We start from the raw sequence: 24,179 nt of genomic DNA, 5'->3' as shown, positions 1-24,179 counted from the left end.
ACTATGGTTACATTAAAGTGTTAATCCTATTGTTCCAACATTACATTCATAGTTACTAGGGTTACATTTGTAGTTAATAGGGTTACATTTGTAGTTACTAGGGTAACATGTAGTTACTAGGGTTACATTTGTAGTTAATAGGGTTACATTTGTAGTTACTAGGGTTACATTCATAGTTACTAGGGTTACATATGTAGTTACTAGGGTTACATTCATAGTTACTAGGGTTACATTCTTAGTTACTAGGGTTACATTCCTAGTTACTAGGGTTACATATGTAGTTACTATGGTTACATTTGTAGTTACTATGGTTACATTTGTAGTTACTATGGTTACATTTGTAGTTACTATGGTTACATTTGTAGTTACTAGGATTACATTTGTAGTTACTAGGGTTACATTTGTAGTTACTAGGGTTACATATGTAGTTACTAGGGTTACATTTGTAGTTACTAGGGTTACATTTGTAGTTACTAGGGTTACATTTGTAGTTACTAGGGTTACATATGTAGTTACTATGGTTACATTTGTAGTTACTATGGTTACATTTGTAGTTACTAGGGTTACATTTGTAGTTACTAGGATTACATTTGTAGTTACTATGGTTACATTTGTAGTTACTAGGGTTACATATGTAGTTACTAGGGTTACATTTGTAGTTACTAGGGTTACATTCTTAGTTACTATGGTTACATTTGTAGTTACTAGGGTTACATATGTAGTTACTATGGTTACATTTGTAGTTACTAGGGTTACATTTGTAGTTACTAGGGTTACATATGTAGTTACTAGGGTTACATTTGTAGTTACTAGGGTTACATTCATAGTTACTAGGGTTACATTCATAGATACTTGAGTTTCTTGCCACACAATGCACATAACTCAATCTAAACCTAAACTTCACCTGAGTGTTGAATAAAAGCTTACTACTGATATATGCTCTGAATATACAAATAACAACAAACTATGTCAACATTTTTAGGTCACCTGAGACAAAGTCGCAGTTGACCTATTGCGATCGCCTTTTGTCCGGCGTCGTGTGTCATCCATTGTCCGTCGTAAACAATTTACATTTTAAACTTCTTCTCAATTACCAACAGGCCCAGAGACCTGATATTGGGTCTGTAGCATGCTAGGATGAAGGGCTACCAAGTTTGTTCAAGTGGATGACCTTGACCTTCATTCAAGGGCACAGGGGCCAAATATACTAAAATATATCAAAATTCAGGTGACCGCTAAGGCCCATGGGCCTCTTGTTGATATAGTGATACATCAGCTATGAAATAAAATGGTTCACAGGGTTAGTGGGATATTAAGTACAAAAGCTGGCAGTAAAAAGTTATGTGTTATTTCTGCATATGTCTAGTTTCTTATGGTTTTGCCTTGATGTTTTTTTTGTCTTTTATTTTCTTCTCGATAATGGAAGAATTGGTAATAAATCAGATCTGGGCTTCAATCCATTTTTATATAACACCATTTTATTTCCTAAAGGAGACAGCTCACCTGTTGATCCATCTCGTGGAGTCGGTAGTTAAGGACGGCCTCAACATAGTCTCGTCTGTTGTGAAAGTGGAGACGAATTGTACTCCCACCTGGGATCACTGGAATTAGACGACCATCTGAACTCTGTCCCAGAAAACTGTCCAGTGGAATGAACTGTGGAAAATTGTAAACGGAATTAAGTCATCGCTATTCTACAAATACATGTATTTGCTAGGGGTAATTAGGTAAAATCTCACACTCATCAGTAATTTTGTAGTGTTGGCCTGACTGAGAACACATTGTCAGGTTTCTATTTAATTATATCTAAATATTGACTCTACTGGCAACATTAATATACAGGAGGCCCAGAGAACCTGCATCACTCACCTGGATATTCTGGTAACCTCCACACCCCCTGTTTATACATTAGATCTCCTTTGTCCAATAATGCTCACAAACAAACTTCATCAATATTCATTCAGTCCTTCAGGACTAGTAGCATTTTAAATGGTTTACCTCAATTTTCCCTATTGGACCCCAGGGAGCCACATCCTTCATTTACAACATTAGATCTCATTTGCTAAATAATGCTCCAGACTAAGTTTACCTTCAGGTAATCAAAATCCATTCAGGTGTTCAGGACTAGTAATGATTTAAAGGAAATGTTAATGGATGCTGTATGACTGATGTCATGGCATAAGCTCACTGGCTAACAAGTGCCCTATGGGACTTTAACAGCCATCTGAGAGAGAGATTTAAAGTTCAGACGAATTACGAATAAAATGAGGAAGACATATATTCAAATTTAAAGTTTTAAAGGCAAAAGGAATTTTACAGTTAACTATGCACCATGTGCAACTAGTATCTGATTATTTACATGCTAAATCAACAGGGCCAAGTTGTTCAAAAGATGGTTAACTTAATTACTTGATTAGTGAAATATTTGATTCTATTTCTTACAAAATTTGTGAGTACATCTTCGTTAAAAATGACAAGTTGTAGAGATATTTAGAAGTTCCATAACTTTTGTCAGGTTAATGTTACCAGAATCCATTTGATCATGATTTGAAAATAGTTGTTAAACTATTATTAGCCTAATCATCTTTTGAACAACTCGGCTCAGATGATAGATGACAAAGGATAAAAAGTTCAGTATTACATGCCACCATGGTAAATGTCAATGTCATGTAAACAGTAGTGTGTACCTCATGGAAGTTTGTCTCATTGACTCCACTCTTCTGTATGTCAGATATACCAATCAGGCTCTGTATATATAGATGGTCTACCTGTGAACACACAATAATTTCATGTAATCTCTTCATACAAAAGATCTTCATGTAAATATATTCTGTAAACAGAGAAAATATACAATGTAAATATACAATTACGTCATGTCCCTATCTATAATGAGGACACACAGTACATCTAAGATAAACAGTCTCTATACACATAGTTATATCTTATTATAAATAGTTTCCTTAGTTAAAAATGGAGACTAAGTAAAGAACTTTGATTGGGACACCAACCATCTGTCTTTAGGTTAAAGCTTAGGAGCGGAGGATGTTAATAATTATAAAGATCCCGCTATGTTAGAGGAATGTTGACTGATGCTGACCTAAACCCTCCAGGTCCTTGTGTTTGAGTGGAGGATGTTGACCAGTAACATACTTACCTCCCCTTGGTCCTCATGTTTGATGGAGGATATTGACCAGTAACTTACTTACCTCCCCTTGGTCCTCGTGTTTGAGTGGAGGATATTGACCAGTAACTTACTTACCTCCCCTTGGTTCTCGTGTTTGAGTGGAGGATGTTGACCAGTAACATACTTACCTCCCCTTGGTTCTCGTGTTTGATGGAGGATATTGACCAGTAACTTACTTACCTCCCCTTGGTTCTTGTGTTTGAGTGGAGGATATTGACCAGTAACTTACTTACCTCTCCTTGGTTCTCATGTTTGATGGATGATATTGACCAGCAATATACTTACCTCGGCTTAATTCTTGTGTTTGAGTGGAGGATATTGACCAGTAACTTACTTACCTCCCCTTGGTTCTCTTGTTTGAGTGGAGGATATTGACCAGTAACTTACTTACCTCCCCTTGGTCCTCGTGTTTGATGGAGGATATTGGCAGGTAAATACTTACCTCCCCTTGGTTCTCGTGTTTGAGTGGAGGATGTTGACCAGTAACTTACTTACCTCCCCTTGGTTCTCGTGTTTGAGTGGAGGATATTGACCAGTAACTTACTTACCTCCCCTTGGTTCTCGTGTTTGAGTGGAGAATGTTGAACAGTAACTTACTTACCTCCCCTTGGTTTTTGTGTTTGAGTGGAGGATATTGACCATTAACACATTTACCTCCTCTAGGTTCTCATGTTTGATGGAGGATGTTGACAGGTAAATACTTACCTCCTCCAGGTCCTCATGTTTCAGTGGAATGCCGACTAATAACTTCCAGACACATGGTGCCAAGTGCAGGTCCAGGGGCTTTTTTGTCCTGATAGCCACTCCAAACAGGATACCAAGGAACTTAAACAGTGCCAGGTCCTCCTCCGAAGTCAGTGACGGGTTCAACAACAACCTTGATGGAGGACAAATGATAATAAAAAACTACTTGTACCTATACAGTGTATTAACACTATGTACAATGTATACTGACATAGTGAATTGATAATGGAAAGTATAGTGAGTTGGTATTTGTAGATACTGGTGAATCTTAAGTCTTGTACTAATGTAAGTACATGTAATACTTACCTATCTCTATTGTTTCCAGAGTCGTTCTGAGCATTTGGAGTTGTTATTAATACCGGGACTACTCCCATCTCTAACTCCTATCAAAGAAAGCATTAATATATAAAAATCTTCTAAAAACAAAGCTCATGTATCATAACACTAAAAACAGGAGGATCCAAACAAACGATGAGATATCCTTTAAATTAAGACCAGGATAAATTTCCCAGATACAATCTAGGATAAAAACCAAGGATTAAAACACAAGTCTACTTACTTGACACATCTCTGTAATGGTATCGTCAAAAACACCTCCAGCATCATCTGCTCCTTCTCCTATCAGTTTTACCTTCCAGGCCCGAGCAGGTAGTCTTAAGTCTTCTGCCTTCAGTTTGACAACCTGCTGGGCAATCTGGGAGAACACCGGCTTACATTTCTTACCCCTAAATAGAGAAATTAATACAAATTGTGTAATGAATTCTGATGTAAGTTCTCTTACATTTCTTACCCCTAAATAGAGAAATTAACATAAATTGTATAATGAATTCTGATGTAAGTTCACTTATGTCAAAAATGTTGTAAACTATCTTATGACATATAGATTTAATCTTTTAAAGTAATCACGACTCTGCCTTATTTAATTAAATATTTTTAAAAGAGGCTTAAGACTATGAAGTGGAAAGAGTTCTTAATACCTGGTAGACAGGCGTTTGACTGTGATCTGTGGGCCGTAGTTTTTGCCTTGTACCATGGTCTTGCCTATGGCCCTGACAAGGGGCAGTGTGTAGACCCTGGGAGACAGGAGTGGGCGCAATCTTCCATCAATGATTCCAATCATTCCAGCCTCATAGCGAGTAAGGGCAGACTGTGGACGCAAATACTGATATTCTTATTGATAAAAATAAAAATACAGTCCTCATACCTGAGTATATAATTTCACCTTGGTCTTTTGATAACAAGCCTTTTGCTTGGCTGCTTTTAAGTGGTAGTCCCAATATATTTTGTAACATACAGAACCTGGTGATTGTAAGAAATGATACTTTACAGATTTATACTGACTTTACAGATTTATACTGACTTTACAGATTTATACTGACTTTACAGATTTATACTGACTTTACAGATTTATACTGATAGATCAATTCAATCCATTTAGAGATTAAGAAGTACATCCACCACGCTAAGTTATAAGTTAAATCAGGTGTCAGATGAGTTTGTAAAGTATAATGCTATCCACATCTATTTCCCAGGTACCTGACAGTGTATAACTACAATGTATTACATTGTATGTTGTCCTGCAGACTTTCTTTAAGATGCTTGATCACCGACAGTATATTCAGAATAACAAGCGAATTCGCTTTTCTGACATACTGTAGGGTAACATTTGTGAAGTTAGGACTAAACATATCATTATAACTTGACAGAATGATGAATTCTTTTCAGCCATAATGTATTGCTTGAAACTTGAACAAAAAAGCAAAGCCTAATATACAGAAGTCAGATGTTTTATTGAACATGTTTAACAGGATTAAGTAAAATAGATTTTGCAAGACTTTCAAAAAATATTTGAGAGTTACCTAACGGCAAGTAAGTAATGATTTTCATAAATCAAGGAATGATAATTCTGTTACTAAGTTTGATGATAATCAGATAATATCTGTGGGAGTTGCATGGAAACAGCAGAAATCAAAATTTTTAATTAATCAAGGGGACATAACTCTACAAAATAATATTCGGCAATCAAACTCCCTTAAGGGGCCATAACTTAGTCAAATGAGCCCTTAAGGCATTTAATCTTGTTATCAAGTTTGAAGAATATCTGTTAACAATTGTTTCAGTTATTTCAGAGAAATGGCAAAAAACAACATTTTTATTTAATGAAGGAGCTATAATCCCCTCAAATAAAGTCCAACAAAAGTGAAGTGGCAATTCAACTTGGACGAGCCCTTCAAGTTTCAAATCGTGTTACCAAGTTTGAAGAAAATCTGTCAACATTTGATGCAGTTATTACATGGAAACAAAGTGGGACAGACAGATGGACAGACAGCTGGACAAACCCAATTTAATATCCTTCTGTTTTGGTGAAAGTGACAGATAAAAAGTTTTCAAAGAGTAATAACATCTCATAAGATATTTTGTTTAATGTAAGCAGATTTTGCTTATAGATACGCACCTGTGTACAAGTAAGTGGAAGTAGTCGCCAGGAGGAGTATATAAGGTCAGAGAAGTGATGGAGGAGCTTGAATCTCCCCTGTATGTCCTCCAGGCTGACTCCAGTCAAGGCTGTGTACTGAGGTGGCACACACTCTGGGATGCCTAGCTGTAGTGGGAGGGGCACACCTGGTTTCCTCTGGGGAGGAGGCTGGGCTGTCCACGAGGCACTGTGTGTCCTACCAGCTGATATCTGAGAGAGAATTCACATTCTATTTTGAATGTAACAAAAATATTTTGCTCTTTTATTAATAATACAACAATCACGACTTAATGGCTTGTGTGCACCAGTCATCATCAGACTCCAATTTCAACTTCCAACTTCATTTGATAGTAGCTTTAACAATTTATCAGAAAATTTTCCATGGAACATTCATGGAGCCATGGAAATGAATACAACCAAGTTGATTAATAGAATCTATCATGGGTCTGTTCCGTGGACAGGGATATCTCTACCCGAGCGTAAGAGTTTGGCCAGTCAGCACGAGGCTTGCCGAGTGCTGGCCAGCCAAACTCTTACACGAGGGTTGATATCCTTGTTTGCGGAACAGACCCATGATTGATTATTTTTCTCACATACTTGCAACCAAACATAAGTTTTTATGAAAGTTTTTCATCACGCCATCTTCATTGCTCCTTGGAATGTGCGTCAAAATTAATGACGTCATCATTTACGACTTGGTTACTCAACGTAAAATGATGATGTTACATTATTGTGAGCAGCGTCATATAGCGCATGCCGGCTGTCTTTACCCACCCTGTGTAAGATCGATTTATCTTTTCCCTAGCAACCGCCGAATAACCTTGTGAAGAATGTCAGAAATACTTGACTACATTATGTATTTTTATATTAATGGTCTGTCAAAAAAAAAAATGTAACAAAAGGATTTAAATAGCTTTCAACCGCTGAAAGTACAATGTACACTCAAATGTCCTTATCAAGAACTCAAGTCAAATCATCCAATACCAAGACTGTAAATCTAAATTTACTGATCTGGACCCCATCAGTTAGAGGGTTTTTTTGTATGAAGGCTAAAATGCTTTATGCTTGCTTTTCTGAAACATTATAAGGCCACAATTTGTAAGTCTCTGGCAGATAACATACCTGTTTGACATTTTTTGTAGATTAGACATGGCACCAGTTGTGATATATTGGATAAAGTACCTGTTTGATGTTTTTGCTGGTGAGATAGTGTACCAGTTTCATTTCATTTCAGAATATTTTATTGAAGATGTTAATTCAAAGGGAAATGGGCAACAGGCAATGCCTATATTAGCCCTCTCCCGATAATTACATTGATAACAGTACAATACATAAAATACACAACTAGAAAATATATGTAGTAAAGCAAAGATAATAGTGATTAAACAGACAATTTCGGAGAGTCTCGCAAGTTGAATATAAATAAATCATGAAGCGTATGTTAGACATGTCAAAATGCCTCTTAGATTAATAATTTTTCACATCTTAATTAATAAATCTAAAATCAACTCAATTAATTATAATTAGTTATTAATATCTTATATAAAGCGTTTGGTATCTCTAATGTATTCCTGTACGATCTTCAATAACATATCATTTGAATTAAAAACATGACTATTATATCCATAGAGGAAAGTTTCGATAGAAAGAGGAATGTTAACATCTAATACAGCAATGGAGTTACTTAGGCGAATTCTTTGATTAGTATAGAGAGGATAATAAAGAAAATAGTGATAGGAATCTTCAATCGGAAAACCACACCGGCAGGCAGGACTATCACATAAGTGAGAATAAAATAAATCAGAGTTTAGATTACTAGCGGAATTTCTTAACTGACATATTATAATATTGATTTTTCTTTCGCCAGAATATTTAAATGTTTCAGAACACAGTGGGAAATTATCTGTAATACCAGCTTGTAAGCATTCCTTTTTTATTTCACGTACGGAAGACATAGAGGGAAACGGACAGGACGGACTGTTCCATTCAGACATCAAGGACGGAAAAAAACTATTGCTGTATAGCTGAGTTCTCAAGGCAGGAATATTAAACAATCTAGCATGGCGAAAATTATAGACATCATTGGTGTTAATAAAAGGTCGTAGTAAGTCAGTGATATGATGCGGACAGTTATTGTTAAAAATATTATAAAAAGTAATATTTTGATGTAGATGTCTTCTAGCAATGAGAGGTACAATACCAGTTTCATAATATAATACTGAATGACTAGTTCCTTTTCTTAAGCCAGTAATTATACGTATTGCATCAAGTTGAATTGACTCCAAGAGGTTACATTCTGCCTGGGTACAGTTAGACCACACAATACTAGCATATTCTAGGATAGGCCGAATAAAAGAAGTATAGATAGTTGTAAGAGACCTTCTATCGATTTTGTATTTCAACATCCTGAGTATATTTATCCTTTTATATGCTTTTTCATAAATAAAATTGATATGAGTCGACCAGTTAGCCATAGAATTATAGAAGAGACCAAGATGTTTGTGATTTGTTACATTTTTGATAGTAAGGTTATTAAAGACCAGATCAGGATGTAAAGTCTGGGAGTCAACCCGACTTGAAAAAAGAAGAGCTACTGTTTTTTCTGGATTAAAAACAATTCCCCAGGCGTCTGCCCATGAGGAAATTTTCCTGAGATCAGAATTTAAAATATTTGCAGATTCCTGTCGGTCTCCCTCTATAAGTGTATATAAAGATGTGTCATCAGCAAACAGTTTCAAATCTGAAGTTAAATTTTCACATATATCATTTATATAATAATAAAAATAGATAAGGACCCAACACGGAACCTTGGGGCACACCTGCCTGAATGGTTTTCCAAGAAGATCTGAATCCATCGACGACCACTCTCTGCATCCTACCGTTTAAATAAGATGAAAACCACTTAATCATATTTCTGCCGATACCATATTTTTTCAATTTATATATTAGACCATCATGCCAAACTCGGTCAAAAGCTTTACTTATATCGCAGAAAACCATTCTTGCCTCTTTACCCTTATCCAAATGTTTTACAATTGTGTCATATATATTCAATAGTTGAAAAGTAGTTGAATCTTTAGGTAAAAACCCCGATTGATTTCTGGAAATGATATTATTCTCCGATAGAAAATTAAACATGTACTTGAAGACAATTTTTTCTAATATTTTACTAAAAATAGGAGTAACAGAGATTGGTCGAAAATTCGATGGATCAGATCGTAAACCTTTGCCTTTATAAATTGGAGTGACATTAGAATGTTTCCATACAGTCGGAAGAACACCAGTAGAAATAGACTTGTTAAATATTACATGCAGTGGTTTAATAAGCGAATTAGAAATACCTTTAATAAATTTAGGGGGAATAGTATCCGGACCTACAGGTTTACTTGCGTTGAGAAGACGTAACTGATCTATAATGTCTTGTTCGGTAATATTGATAGTAGAGAAGGTCTGTTGAGGTTGAGGACAATCAGGTGGTAAATCGTCAGCATTCTTATTGGAAACAGATATAGACGTAAAATAGTCGTTGAAAGATTCAGCTTTGTCAATAGGGTGAAATTTTAACTCTCCGTTTATAACCAAAGGGGCATCTGTTTCATTTTTGTTTTTTAGATTCATAACTGATTTGGCAATACGCCACCATTTACCGGGCGGAATAGACTTATTAACTAAGGATGATTGGAGTTTAGAAAGGTATTTTTCTTTTGCCTCTCGGATAGAAGAAATCACTTCGTTCCGAATAGTTCTAAATTTGTTCCAAGAGGCAGGAGTATTGGTTAATTTAGCTTTCGAATGCTGACGATTTCTCTGACGAATTTTTTTGTACCAGTTATAGTTCTAGATCATGTATCTGTTTGACGTTTTTGCCCGTGAGACAGGGTACCAGTGGTAGATAACGTACCTGTTTGACGTTTTTGCCAGTGAGACAGGGTACCAGTAGTAGCTCTAGATGACGTACCTGTTTGACGTTTTTGCCCGTGAGACAGGGTACCAGTTGTAGATGACGTACCTGTTTGACGTTTTTGCCCGTGAGACAGGGTACCAGTTGTAGATGACGTACCTGTTTGACGATATTGCCTGTGAGACAGGGTACCAGTTGTAGATAACCTACCTGTTTGACGATATTGCCCGTGAGACAGGGTACCAGTTGTAGATAACCTACCTGTTTGACGATATTGCCTGTGAGACAGGGTACCAGTTGTAGATAACCTACCTGTTTGACGATATTGCCTGTGAGACAGGGTACCAGCTGTAGATTTAGATGACGTACCTGTTTGACGATATTGCCAGTGAGACAGGGTACCAGTTGTAGATAACCTACCTGTTTGACGATATTGCCTGTGAGACAGGGTACCAGCTGTAGATTTAGATGACGTACCTGTTTGACGATATTGCCCGTGAGACAGGGTACCAGTTGTAGATAACCTACCTGTTTGACGATATTGCCTGTGAGACAGGGTACCAGTTGTAGCTCTAGATCATGTACCTGTTTGACGATATTGCCCGTGAGACAGGGTACCAGTTGTAGATAACCTACCTGTTTGACGATATTGCCTGTGAGACAGGGTACCAGTTGTAGATAACCTACCTGTTTGACGATATTGCCTGTGAGACAGGGTACCAGTTGTAGATTTAGATGACGTACCTGTTTGACGATATTGCCCGTGAGACAGGGTACCAGTTGTAGATAACCTACCTGTTTGACGATATTGCCTGTGAGACAGGGTACCAGTTGTAGCTCTAGATCATGTACCTGTTTGACGATATTGCCCGTGAGACAGGGTACCAGTTGTAGATAACCTACCTGTTTGACGATATTGCCTGTGAGACAGGGTACCAGTTGTAGATAACCTACCTGTTTGACGATATTGCCTGTGAGACAGGGTACCAGTTGTAGATGACCTACCTGTTTGACGATATTGCCAGTGAGACAGGGTACCAGTTGTAGATGACGTACCTGTTTAACGATATTGCCTGTGAGACAGGGTACCAGTTGTAGATAACCTACCTGTTTGACGATATTGCCTGTGAGACAGGGTACCAGCTGTAGATTTAGATGACGTACCTGTTTGACGATATTGCCAGTGAGACAGGGTACCAGTTGTAGATAACCTACCTGTTTGACGATATTGCCAGTGAGACAGGGTACCAGTTGTAGATAACCTACCTGTTTGACGATATTGCCTGTGAGACAGGGTACCAGTTGTAGATAACCTACCTGTTTGACGTTTTTGCCCGTGAGACAGGGTACCAGTTGTGGTTCGCGGACAGGTGTGTTGGTATGACCTATCCCTAGTTGGCCCTCACTGTTGTTACCCCAGGCCCACACATCTCCAGTACAAGTTAACGCCAGAGTGTGTTCAGCTCCACACACTACGTCCTCTACATAATATCCCGACAAGGCTGTCACCTCTTGAGGCTTCATGTGACCACGGGCTCTGAACTCTGGCTGACCAATCAGGCGATCTGTTGCAATTCAAACAATCTTTTATTAGTACATATTAGAAGCAAAATAAAAGAGAGAGAGAGGAAAATTGTAAAACTTAAAGCTGGCACTTTCTTGACGGCATTTTGACAAAAACAATATCATTAAAATAAGGGTCTTATAATTAGTTCAATACAGTATGCCACAAGTCTTTGTCTTAATCCTCTAATAATTGTGAATTCCTCTGAAGAATATTTGGAATATCAGTACTCATTTGTTTAAAGAAATGAATTATCCAGTAAAAGTTTCCGTTTGGGTATGACAGAATAAAATTAAATGGCACTTTTTAAGCAGTCTTTTTATTCGTTTTTTTTTCTATAAAATTTTAAAATTGGATAAACATTAAAAACAAGAGGCCCATGGGGCCTGTATCGCTCACCTGGTTAGATTAGACCAAATGTCAAAATAATGTTCATGTTCAATTCGTTTTATTTGTCAATCTCAAACAATGCTATATATAGTTATAGTATGTGGATCCCAACTGCTTTAAAGAAATAACAAAGTCCAGACTCTCTAAAGGGTCTGAAAGACCTCAAGAATTTTTTTTAGAACATGCATTCATCACTTTATGACTAGTAGCAATTTAAATGAATTACGTTTATTTCCCTATGGGGCCCTGCCCATTTGGCCCCTTGGGGATCAAAGTCATCATTAATGCAAAATCTGTTTCACTTCCCCCAAGATGTTTCTGACAAGTAGCAATTTAAAGGAATTACCTCTATTTCCCCTATTGGGCACCGCCCCTTTGGCCCCTCGGGGGTCAGAGTCACCATTTATGCAAAATCTGATCCCCTTCTGCCAAGGATGTTCCTGACATACATGCCATATTTTCAGGAGACCAATAAGGGAGATTAATGATTATTTTAAGGGAGTTTTGCCTAAAATAAGGGAGATTTGTGCGAGACATGAATATCAACATTTTTACTCAATTTTAAAGCAATGAACTAATTTTGAAAGTGAAAAAGAATATTTATCTTTATTTTGGATATTAATCATATTGTATATGCAAACAACAAAAAGTTGTATAAGGTAAAAATTGCAATAAGTATACATTCAGATTCTGATGATATGAAATTATTTTTTTATTTTTTTATGTAACACAAAAAGTTTCACAGCTTTATGCATATTACATAACAGCATTTGAAAAGGGTATATTATAATTACATGTAGCTAAAGATCAAGACAAGCAAATTAATCATTGATCAGTTTGGATTTTCTTAAAATTAGAAAGCTTGATCCACTCTGAGGGTACACATCAGTTATAAAAATCACCATGAAATGTCCTGTGGGATCCCTTATGTTGGACCATTTAGATATAAAAATATTCCAAGTGTGCAAGTGTATACATGAAGTCATGAGAACTGAAGATGTTCATGTTAGGAGACTGCAGTAAATCTTATCACGATGATACGATCATTCTAGATTTTGTATATTATCTCTGTCATGGACGGTACAGTCATTGTAAACATCATAATTGACCACTACGACCAACAGATGTGTTAATTTTGATAGTTTTCTAAAAGAAAATATCGGATTTCATCTTGCTATCACTGATCAACGATACACATGTTATATGAAAAACACGTGTGATTTTGCGTCTGACCAGGCTCTGTATCAATTACCTTCATCAAAGTATGGTCCTAAAAGAAAACAAAAATAATTCAAGTCTGTTAGCAAAGAGGGTTAAAGTTATTTCATGGTGATAGATATTCTAGCGCAAACATTACACTAGCCAGAGCTTCGTGTGAAAGCTGTGTCCAACAGGTGCCATTTTGATTGAGTGATCACATGAACAGATGGATCATGTGATCGCTAAATTTAGCCAAATCTCATTAAATCTCGCGAGAAAAACTACTGAATTGTAAACAAAATTGGTGTCGGTAAAAATACCGGAGGGAATTACAAATACGGGAATTTGGGCTCTCCTCCCGGGAGGAAATAAAGGACTTGAAAATAAGGGAGATATGGCATGTATGTTCTGACCAAATTGGGTTCAAATCCATTCATAACTTTATGACTAGTAGCGAGTTGAAGGTATTGCCTCAATTTCCCATATTGGGCCCCTTGGGGGTCAGAGTCACCATTTATGCAAAATCTAATCTCCTTCTGCCAAGGATGTTTCTGACCAAATTTGGTAAAAATCCAATGAGAACTTTTCGACTAGTAGCAATTTGAAGCAAATGTTGACGGACGACGGACGGACGCCGCGCTATGACATAAGCTCACCGGACCTTTGGTCCAGGTGAGCTAATAATTAGACACATATGAAAATTTGTCTCCACAGTGTTTTTACTTGAACAAATAAAAGTAAACACTAGTTTTCAGCCCTCATCAGCTGTCAAGCTTATTGATAGTGTATACCATCACAACCATACTGACATATTGAAGGGAACATAACTCTGATATATTAGAACGAGTGGATGGGTGGGCTCACATAAATATATTTAAGGTTAAAGTTTGATGAGTGTTTAAAAGTATTGAAACATATATATCTGTGAAGTATTGCTCAAATATACAGTAAATACAGTCATGTATTTGCTATTTTCAATTAGCTACATGTACCTTGTCAAGTATAATGACTTTAAGCCTCTTAGTTCTGAAGGAGACAACAACATATGTTGCAGTCTGGTGAAGAGAAGTGAAAAACGATGTCAATAGGTCAAATGAGGAATTGACTTAAGTGACATTAAAGCTAACTTGAAAATGTCTGTAAGACATGGATGCCCCTGCTTTTATGCAATAATGTGTCCTATACAGAAGGACCCTGGTCAAAGGTGACCTTGGATTCCTTTAACCTTGACCCCAGACCCAGATCAGGCGTAGAATTTTATGTTATTGTACTATGGTATAAATATCAATCAAATCTGTTGAGGGATTTTTATTTTTATTAGACCAAGTATGTTATCGATTCAGAACAGGACACTATGTATACTGCCCCCCTCTCATTAAATGACAGGGGCATAGTAATTGTGCAGCCTCCTCTTATTTTGGACATGACAACAAGATGAGAAAGTCACTTGCCTTGTCCCCAGGTAAACACACGTCCATCTTTGGAGAGAGCCACAGAGAACTGGGCTCCACACGCCACTTTTTTTAATGGTCTGACCCTGGAGTGCCTCTATCTTGGTAGGGAGATGTTTACCGGTGGTGTTCCCCAGGCCAAGCTTGCCATAATCTCCGTCACCAAAGACCCAGACATTTGTCCCATCCACAGACACACAAAGGGTATGATTTAACCCACATGCTACCTGTATAATATAAAATGATGTAGACACTTGATAAGTCCCCTACTGATGAAACCTGGCGACTATAGTTTTCCTCTATTTTGCGTCTGTCTGTCAGTCAGTCCGTCCACTCAGTTTTCCACACTCTTTTCAGCTATGCTTCAAGTAATATTGGTGAAAGTTGGTATGTTACTTAAGTATGAATTGCTACAGATCAAGTTCAAGGTTCAGGGTTTTTTGGTCAAGGTCAAGATCACTATCACCATGTTTAAGAGGGGCCAGTAAGGGACATGTATTGCTTGAGCAATACTCAACATGCTCATTTACAAATGTATTTTACAATTTTGAAGCTTGTATTAATCAGTCTTGATGAAAAGAGAATTTTACCACTGTGCCAACCATCAAACCTTACATATATTTACTTAATAATGATAACAGTAAATAAAATAAAGTAACATCAAGAACAATTTGTTATTCCCAATTCATAATTAAGACACATTTATAATGAAGCAAACTGGGCCTTAAAACAGGTGTTGCTGGAATTTTGTAGTTTCTGACTTCACTATATTTCAAGTTGACCATACATCATATTGATCAACATCTGTTGGCATAATCATTTTGATGGTATAGCTGCAAGAACAATCAAATCCTTCAAATATTTAATCCTTTACTTTGTAGAATTATACTATTATTTATAGATCTAGAAGGAGTCTAAAACAATTATGATTCAATAACATTCAAGCTTATTATAAACTGTACTCATAATGATAAGATTAATTTAGGCATTGTTTGATCTCTATACTTGTTTAATCCTGAGCCAATTACAAGATTTATTCATATCTATAACTTTTAAGTAAGATATTGCATGAATCAGACCAATTATACATAGATGACAAAGATTATCAACCTAAACCTTATATTCCCCCGTAAGACATATTCACAAACCAAATTCAAAAGTTTAAGGGAAGTTATTGCATGAAAACTGAATTGTGAAGACTGTCAAATTAACAGAAGAAAGGACTGATATTTTGAGACCACAATTTTTTTTCCCAGTTGAGGTTAGTAGTCCACAAATATAGTTCCCGGACATCCTTTTTGGTAAAAAATTTTCATGTGCAAAATATATGGATAGAAGTTTTTTTCAGCATTTTCAGCCCCAAAAAGTACATGCACAAATTACACTGATGCGCAAATTACACAAGTTTTTACGGTACCAACGGAAAGGTCTTGTCACAAGGAACACACTTAAAATATGAAAGCCCTATCTCATACATGTACAGTAAACATACTGTAGCCAAGATTAAAGATTTTTCAAAAGTAGGTCAAAGGTCATGGTCAAGGTCAGCAGGTTTGCAAATATAGAACCAATGGAAAGGTCTTATCACAAGGAACACACATACATGTTGTACAATGTATATGAAAGCTCTATCTCATATGGTTAACGTACTGTGGTTAAATCATTTTTTATGTAGGTCAAAGGTCAGGGTCAAGGTCAGCAAATGTAGTACAAATGCAAAAGTCTTGTCACAAGGAACAAAAATGTCAAATACCTTAGTTGTATCCTTATTTATCTAGTATTGACTATACACTGTTATATACATGTAACAAGAATAATGTGTAATTATATGTGCCGCCTGTCAGGCTTTGTCAATATCATAATTATTTTACAAGGGCACTCAAGGATATATTTGAAGAGACTAATGAAATTCATTAATTTTCTTTAAAGTCTAGAAACTTAATGTTTATACCAACAAAATACACAAAATCATAGAAATTTTACTCAAGAGTGTAATGCATTCAGCTTTGTACTCTATACATCCCACAAAACACCTAGAATCCTAACTTTTGTTGCTCTAGCTTTTAAAGTTTGTCAGAAACAGCCAAATATGCAAGAGCTAAACACAATAAACATTCTTGATTTTTTTTCCAAAGTCCAGAAATTTGAAGTTTTATCCCCAAAAATGTAGAAAGTGTAGTAGGCTCTATTACCCATGCTACATCAATGATTGAGGTTTTGCTGATCTAGCTTTGTCAGAAACAGAGCTAAACACAAAACCTCAACATTATTTATGCCATGACTGCTGCCTTTGGACATCCGCTGAAAGGTGACACAAAACCTTCAACCTAGCTGTCTATTGATGCCAAAGATACTGAGGCTGGGGGTATAGCAATATCTCCCCTGGACTTCGGTCCGGCAAACTAAAGGGGATTTCACTACCTGTAACCTGTATTTTTTCAACATTATTCATCATCTACAATTAGGAGAGGTTAACAATTCTTCACATTAGGGAGAAATTTAACAAACTTACATATCCAATCTGGTAACCATCTAGTGCTGTGACTCGGTGTGGAATCTTCTTGTTGACGATATTGCCTAGTCCCAGCCGTCCATACTCTCCATTTCCAAAACAAAACAATTTCCCATCGGCTGACACTACAGCACTGTGTTTAAACCCACAGGAAAGCTACAATTAAATACACAATATACTGGTAAGTTATACAGATTTACTTAAAATATCTAAATATTTTTAACATCATTTCTGAACGGGAAATATATCATTGAAACATATTTGTTTCCCAGAGTGGTATGGATAGGCATGTTCTACTGTACCAGCTCTGTATCTATAAACTATATGGAGATTGAAACAGTTGTAAATGGTACTCATTCATACCCTGATGAAACAAGAACCATAAGATAAGACCAATAATCAATAATTTCAGCTTTTAATAAAACAATCTGTTCATACTCTATAGCTGTTAAATTTCATGAGATAAATTTTCAGTGGTTGTCCCAGTTCGACCTAATTCACAGGCATTAAATTTAAAGCAAACATAATGCTGCTGCTAATTATCAATTATAGACCTCTGGGGAGGTCAATATGGTGTTATACTAGCCTGGTAGAATAAATATTAACTGACAGCAAAGCTGGAGGTCAATATTTAGATTATACCTGCCAGTATAACACCATATTTACTGAATCAAAGATCCTTCACTTTTATACTAGATATGAAACTTGTTTGCAAAAGGGTGGAATTGTATTATATTCATCTGGATAACAGGAAAACACTGGGACATTCATTGTGACATCACTATGATTATGACATCATAAACACAATATTGACTGGTATTTCTGGAAACAGAAACAACAGGTTAATATCACAATATGTTGACCTTCACATGACCATGTTTTAGCCAATGAAAATTGAGACTAATCAGATCATATCTAATATATAGTTAATATATACATTTGTGTGTACCAGTATATGTAAGTATTTGATGGGTCATTGTTTTCATGCTTTGATGAATGACCAGAAATATAGGGAAATAAAAATATAATTTTGTTCTTTGAATATAACCAGCTAATGAAAGTACCTAATACTAGTATACAGATATGGCTTACCTGTACTATCTCCTCCCTCTGTAGTGCCTCTATCTGTCGTGGACGCCGCTGTCTGTCACTGTTTCCATGTCCTAATTTGCCATAGTCACCATCGCCCCAGCTAAATACCTCTCCACTCTCCGTTAGAGCGAGGCTGTGACCATCTGACCCCACAGAGGTGGCTAACTGTATCACTACAAACCCTGGAAAAGGAAAGAAGACCTTGTAGAATACATAATCAGTAGCAAGTATAGTGGTACTGTTGCCATGGTACCATATTGGATTTCTGACTAACACAAAAATAACAACACTTTGTCTGGACCATCTCAGTATCATTTTAGGCATGTTTGAGTTGAATACTATGGGTTGAAATTGAGAAGTTAAAAATAGGTGTTGTTTAGGCAAACATTTTTTTACCAGGTCGAAAAATAGCAACATTTTATTGGCTCCCCCTATCTTAACATCCCCACCAATGTTCAGCTCAACGGCACCAACAGAACTGGAGAAAAAGTTTGAATTGTGCTTTTCAAGATGGCTTCCATGACAGCCATATTAGATTTTGAACAAACCCGAAAAATAACAAAACTTGGTCAAGACCAGAGCTGAATCCCACTGGCTGAACTTGATAAGAAGTTTGGAATGTGATAAGTTCACTGACGGCACACAGGCAAACAATGCTGGTGAAGCATATCAAAGACTTTTCATCCTTTATTTTCAGAGTCACTGGATCATGAATTCCTGGATTATTCCATAAATGAAAGTTGTGCTGAGATGTCGACTATGTAATATACACATTTGAGCAATGGATCTAAACTTGTTAAGGAGGATGATGCTGTTGGAAAATTAACACTGTAATCCCACTTTCACAACTTTATGTTGCAGTCAAGACAAAAATTAGATCATATTCTAATAACTCACATTTCTCAAAAACATAGTACTCAGTGACATGTAGGACACTAAATCCCCTGTTCTAAGTCGTATGGTGATTAATTATGATACTATGAACATATCTGACATATATATGGTGATTTAAAATGTATATATGAGATACATTTACTGTAATAGGTATATGCAGCTTACTAACCCTGAAGTGAGGAGATGGCGGTAAGGGCATGATGATCATCCGAGTTACCCTGCCCCAGACGACCATAACTTCCCTCCCCACAGGCCAGCACTGTACCATTATTCTGGATCACAAATGTGCAGTTCTGTCCACATTCCACCTGAAAAAGCATGGCATTATTTTCATTGTGATACAAATTGTCCAATAAATAATATGTTAAAATTCTGTTGTTATAATTCTAGACAATTGATCAGAAAACACTTATGTGAGTGTTTTAACAAATTTGGGTCTTGTGCCACCTAGAATATGGGTCAATCAAGATCATTTCTTTTCTAATTTAAAAACTTAATTGAACTTCATCGTAAGAAGCTCCCAACCAATATCATTACTGCAGGCTCATCATTCAATCAGAAGAAGCTGTTTGAGTGTTAAACAAAACTGATCCTGTAACCTTGAATATAAGGTTCAAGGTCATTTCTTAACAAAACTATAAGGCTTCATTCAAGAAAGTTACATGACTGTAGCACAAAAGGTACATGGAAAGTTTAAAACAAGAGGCCCAAAGGTCTGTATCGTTCATACCAAAAATCATGCTCCAAGTCTTAGTCATAATCCTTCAATCCACACAATGAATGGAAAAAGGATTTTACAGAATCTGAATCTTGACTAGATCTATATATATTTCAATCTGCTCCACATTTTCACTATACCTTACCAAACAAAGGGGAAAGTTATTAGAGGTATAATTCTCTCAGAATTTCCATTTGTGTAGTGATATGAAGAACAATGTTCTGATGTGGTCACTAAATGACGTTGTTTTGTCTGACATCACTACATTACTGGCAAGGGTACGTATTTTTGTCATCATGAAAATTCATGCTATCAGAGTAAAAAAAACAAACAATAGGATTCATATTGTGTACTTGACAGAATAAATTTGTGATGCTCAACCTTAATATTGTACATCATATATAAAGCTGAAAAATCGATGATATCTTCAAAAAAGTAAAACATGTCGAAGTCCAAAACATGTCATAAAGCAGGATATTTTTTTCTAAAAATCCCTTAGTTTTACGCCTGGAGTGAATAGTACAACCCCACAGGGAGCCTAATGTCAAATATCAGTACCCTAGCTAGTACAATTAAAATGTGATGTGTTGATGCCTTTCAACACTTGCACCAAAAACTTAAGTTGGAAAACCAACACCGACAGCACCGTGAATATATTGGCTCTCCCACTTCTTCAAAGAGACGAGCTAAAAACTGCCTTGTTTGAAAAGTTAGTCCCATATTTCTGACAGGATTTCAGACAAATTAATCATAGCGAGTTAAGGTGCATTATTCATTAAAGACTAATTTGTCTGAAATCCTGTGGAAATTAAAGGACCATAATTTTCCAAAGACAACAGTTTAATGCATAAATAACCTCCAATTATACCATGTTAAGTACCCACAAGGATACTCCATATCTAACTTGGTTAAAATCCTATTACAGAAGCCATTAGGATGTTTATTACTTATCATGGTAAACATTTACAAGATACGTCAGGTGTGTAGTTACCTTCTGTGCACATGAGAATGAGGACACCTTGGAGGGAACAAAGGAGGCTCTACCGCCCTCACAGATCTGGCCGTGGCGCCCACTGCCCCAAAGGAATACCTCACACTTGCCCCCGAGCTGCCAGTCCTCAGGGCGCTGTAATGCCCACAACAAGATCTGAGTGTCCATACTTATGTCCCAGCAACCGTTGTCCTGTAATATCCAGTAGATGAGATCTTGTGAATTTTGATACAAATAAACCCAACTATAATTCGTTTTGAACTATCCATTCCGGACATTATGTAATACTATATAAATATAATATGAGCATTTCTTCTCTGAATTATGAAACATTAAAAAGCAATAGCTTACCCCATTTTTACAAAATCGAACACGGGCTAGTCTAAGACTGTAACATTTATTTTCAAGGCAGAAAACATGTCAAGAAGAAAAGCAAATGTTACTTATTACAAAACTGAATTTTTTTTTTCAATTCACGCAAAAGAATAATTTTAAGACCCCTCTCCTGGTAACTCCTTGATAAATATCCTTTTATTGTTCTTATTAATAAGTTGCTAATAAAAATGTTTGGCATCTACAGATTTTGCCTTGGAAAAAAGACTGCCGCAGCTTTTAATCTCACCCATGTATGTTCCATAAAAATGCCAACAAATCAATTTCATCATAATTGTCATGAACAACCCTCTGCCTACACCAAGTTTATGTGTTGGTCCCCTCGGCTTATTATAGGATAAATACACAAGTCAGCAGTACTGTAAATGAGGAGTGTTACCATAGGAACTGATCCTCCGTTTCTGGTGTCCTTATTGAGGATTTTGAAGGAGTCTGGAAACGGTGCTCGTCGATTAAGTGCATCAGCTGACTTAATGGCTGCAGAGAAGGAGAGAAGCCATTGCCACTCTGGTACCAGTAGATCTTGGTCTGGAAATAAAGGCTCACCAGGTACACAAATATGTTTATCCTCAATGATAGGATGTCAAAGGAATGCTGAGAAATGAAGATGTTCATCGGTGGTGAAATGATGTAGAGAATATACATGAGCAATCTCCTATGGAAATTCCAAGAAGTTTGTAAGGATTTTTGTAAACATTGAAATCAACAGACAAGTTCCTGAGGACAATTATACCGGTGGTACCTACTATAGTTGTCAGGGTAGGGGTTATATATAGGTTTTCTTGTGTTTCAAGACGTTACAAAATTAGGAAGGCAAAGATATCATGGTTGGTAAATAAAGAAAAACATTGATTTTTTGAAAAAAATTTGTATAGAAATTAAAGTCTTCATATTCTTTCACTCTATGATTTATGGTTTCGTCTCCAGAGAAGAAGTGTTAGGATTTGTTGAGTGTACTAAATACTTCCCCAAACAGACATCCTACAGGTCACCCTTACCTTCTGAAGTGTGCTGGTGATGTAACAGTGTCTGATTGTGACACAGTACATACTCTATAGACAGCCCCACCCCTAGGGTAGCCAGACACTGTAGGTAGGAACTGTGTACTAGCTGCTGGCCAGACACCACGATTGGCTGAAATAAAATACATAAATGTATCTGAGACCATGATTGGCTGAAATAAATTACAGAAATGTATCTAAGACCAGGATTGGCTGAAATAAATTACAGAAATGTATCTAAGACCAGGATTGGCTGAAATAAATTACAGAAATGTATCTAAGACCATGATTGGCTGAAATAAATTACAGAAATGTATCTAAGACCAGGATTGGCTGAAATAAATTACAGAAATGTATCTGAGACCATGATGGGCGAAATGAATTACAGAAATGTATCTAAGACCACGATTGGCTGAAATAAATTACAGAAATGTATCTGAGACCATGATGGGCGAAATGAATTACAGAAATGTATCTAAGACCATGATTGGCTGAAATAAATTACAGAAATGTATCTGAGACTATGATTGGCTCAAAGAAAAAATTTCACTCCCTAAATGAGTGAAACAAATTTACAAAGTAACATATTTGACACAATTATTGGGTGAAACAGGACAAGTACTGGTGTAGACAAAATTAATGTATGTGGGCTGATTGGCTGATACAGAAATACTATGTATTGACAACAACAAAATCGGCAGAAGCTGAGAAATTCATGTATCAGAACATCACGATTGGCTGAAAAAGACATATTCAAAACTTGATAAATTACAAGACTACAGTTACTATCTGACTAGCATCTGAACATGTGATCAAAAATAACTTCTGTGTTGATGTATAAGTCACATATTTATTATCTATGTTTGTATTACGAGTTAAAACACTAATTTGACAATGGAGAACTAGTTAAGACCGAGTACCTTTTCATACAGATATTGGTCGTGCAACATAGTTGGCAGCTGTTGTAGAAGGCTCTGAAGGCAAGGAGCCTGGTTCAATCCCACAATGCCTTGCTGTTTGAGCTTCTTTCTGGCCATGGCAACACATCGTGACTTCTGATGGAGCTCAGCTGTATAGTGTAGTATCACTACATCCTGCCAATCAATCAGTTTTGTTATTATAGTAATCCATTAAAATTCATAGTAGTCTATCATATCAAGTGAGCCATGAGGCAGGTCACCTTTTACTCTGGAAATATGCAAATGGAGTACACTTTACTATTCTCCTTTGCATTAATTGGCCGGATAATTAAGTGCAAATTTATAATATACAATATAGTCATGTATATGTATTTATCAGCAAATAAGACCCTACCCACAAATAAGCCCTTGCCCCTTCTTCTTTTAAAAATAATCATTATTTTAGATACAATAATAAGCTAAAATTGGTTCACAAATAAGCCCTCCCCATGCTTAAACACTTTCTCATTTTGGGAAAGGGCTTATTTGAGAATAAATTACATATAAAATCTAAATATTATTAATATGAAAGTTAATTAATATGTGATATCTGACCTTAATTCTATTGAAACAAACAGCTAGTCCATAGTCTGCATACCAGCAGAGATCATTGACCATTCCATTCTCTATGTGTGTTTGTAGTAGACAGCCATCCTGTAGAAATATCACAATTAATTTTCACAATGAGCAACATTTATTATCTCACTAT

The 24,179-nt window shown here is 36.4% G+C and overlaps 1 protein-coding gene across 1 annotated transcript in view; it reads right to left on the bottom strand.

Moving 5' to 3' along the window:
* The window catches only part of LOC117334119 (probable E3 ubiquitin-protein ligase HERC1), a 108,728-nt gene that overhangs the window by 4,325 nt on the left and 80,224 nt on the right, over nt 1-24,179 (bottom strand). Inside the window, 18 exon segments of the mRNA XM_033893578.1 lie at nt 1,504-1,656; nt 2,688-2,768; nt 3,890-4,061; nt 4,235-4,311; nt 4,488-4,653; nt 4,906-5,075; nt 6,384-6,614; nt 11,623-11,870; nt 14,911-14,983; nt 14,985-15,137; nt 17,423-17,578; nt 18,515-18,696; nt 19,578-19,716; nt 21,118-21,309; nt 21,890-22,038; nt 22,509-22,644; nt 23,432-23,605; nt 24,026-24,124. Coding sequence (XP_033749469.1) covers nt 1,504-1,656; nt 2,688-2,768; nt 3,890-4,061; nt 4,235-4,311; nt 4,488-4,653; nt 4,906-5,075; nt 6,384-6,614; nt 11,623-11,870; nt 14,911-14,983; nt 14,985-15,137; nt 17,423-17,578; nt 18,515-18,696; nt 19,578-19,716; nt 21,118-21,309; nt 21,890-22,038; nt 22,509-22,644; nt 23,432-23,605; nt 24,026-24,124 — 2,751 coding nt within the window.

The sequence above is a fragment of the Pecten maximus genome, chromosome 9, assembly GCF_902652985.1.
Source record: "Pecten maximus chromosome 9, xPecMax1.1, whole genome shotgun sequence".
In the NCBI taxonomy this organism is placed as follows: Eukaryota; Metazoa; Mollusca; class Bivalvia; order Pectinida; family Pectinidae; genus Pecten; species Pecten maximus.
This window is presented reverse-complemented; position numbering and strand designations above follow the sequence as displayed.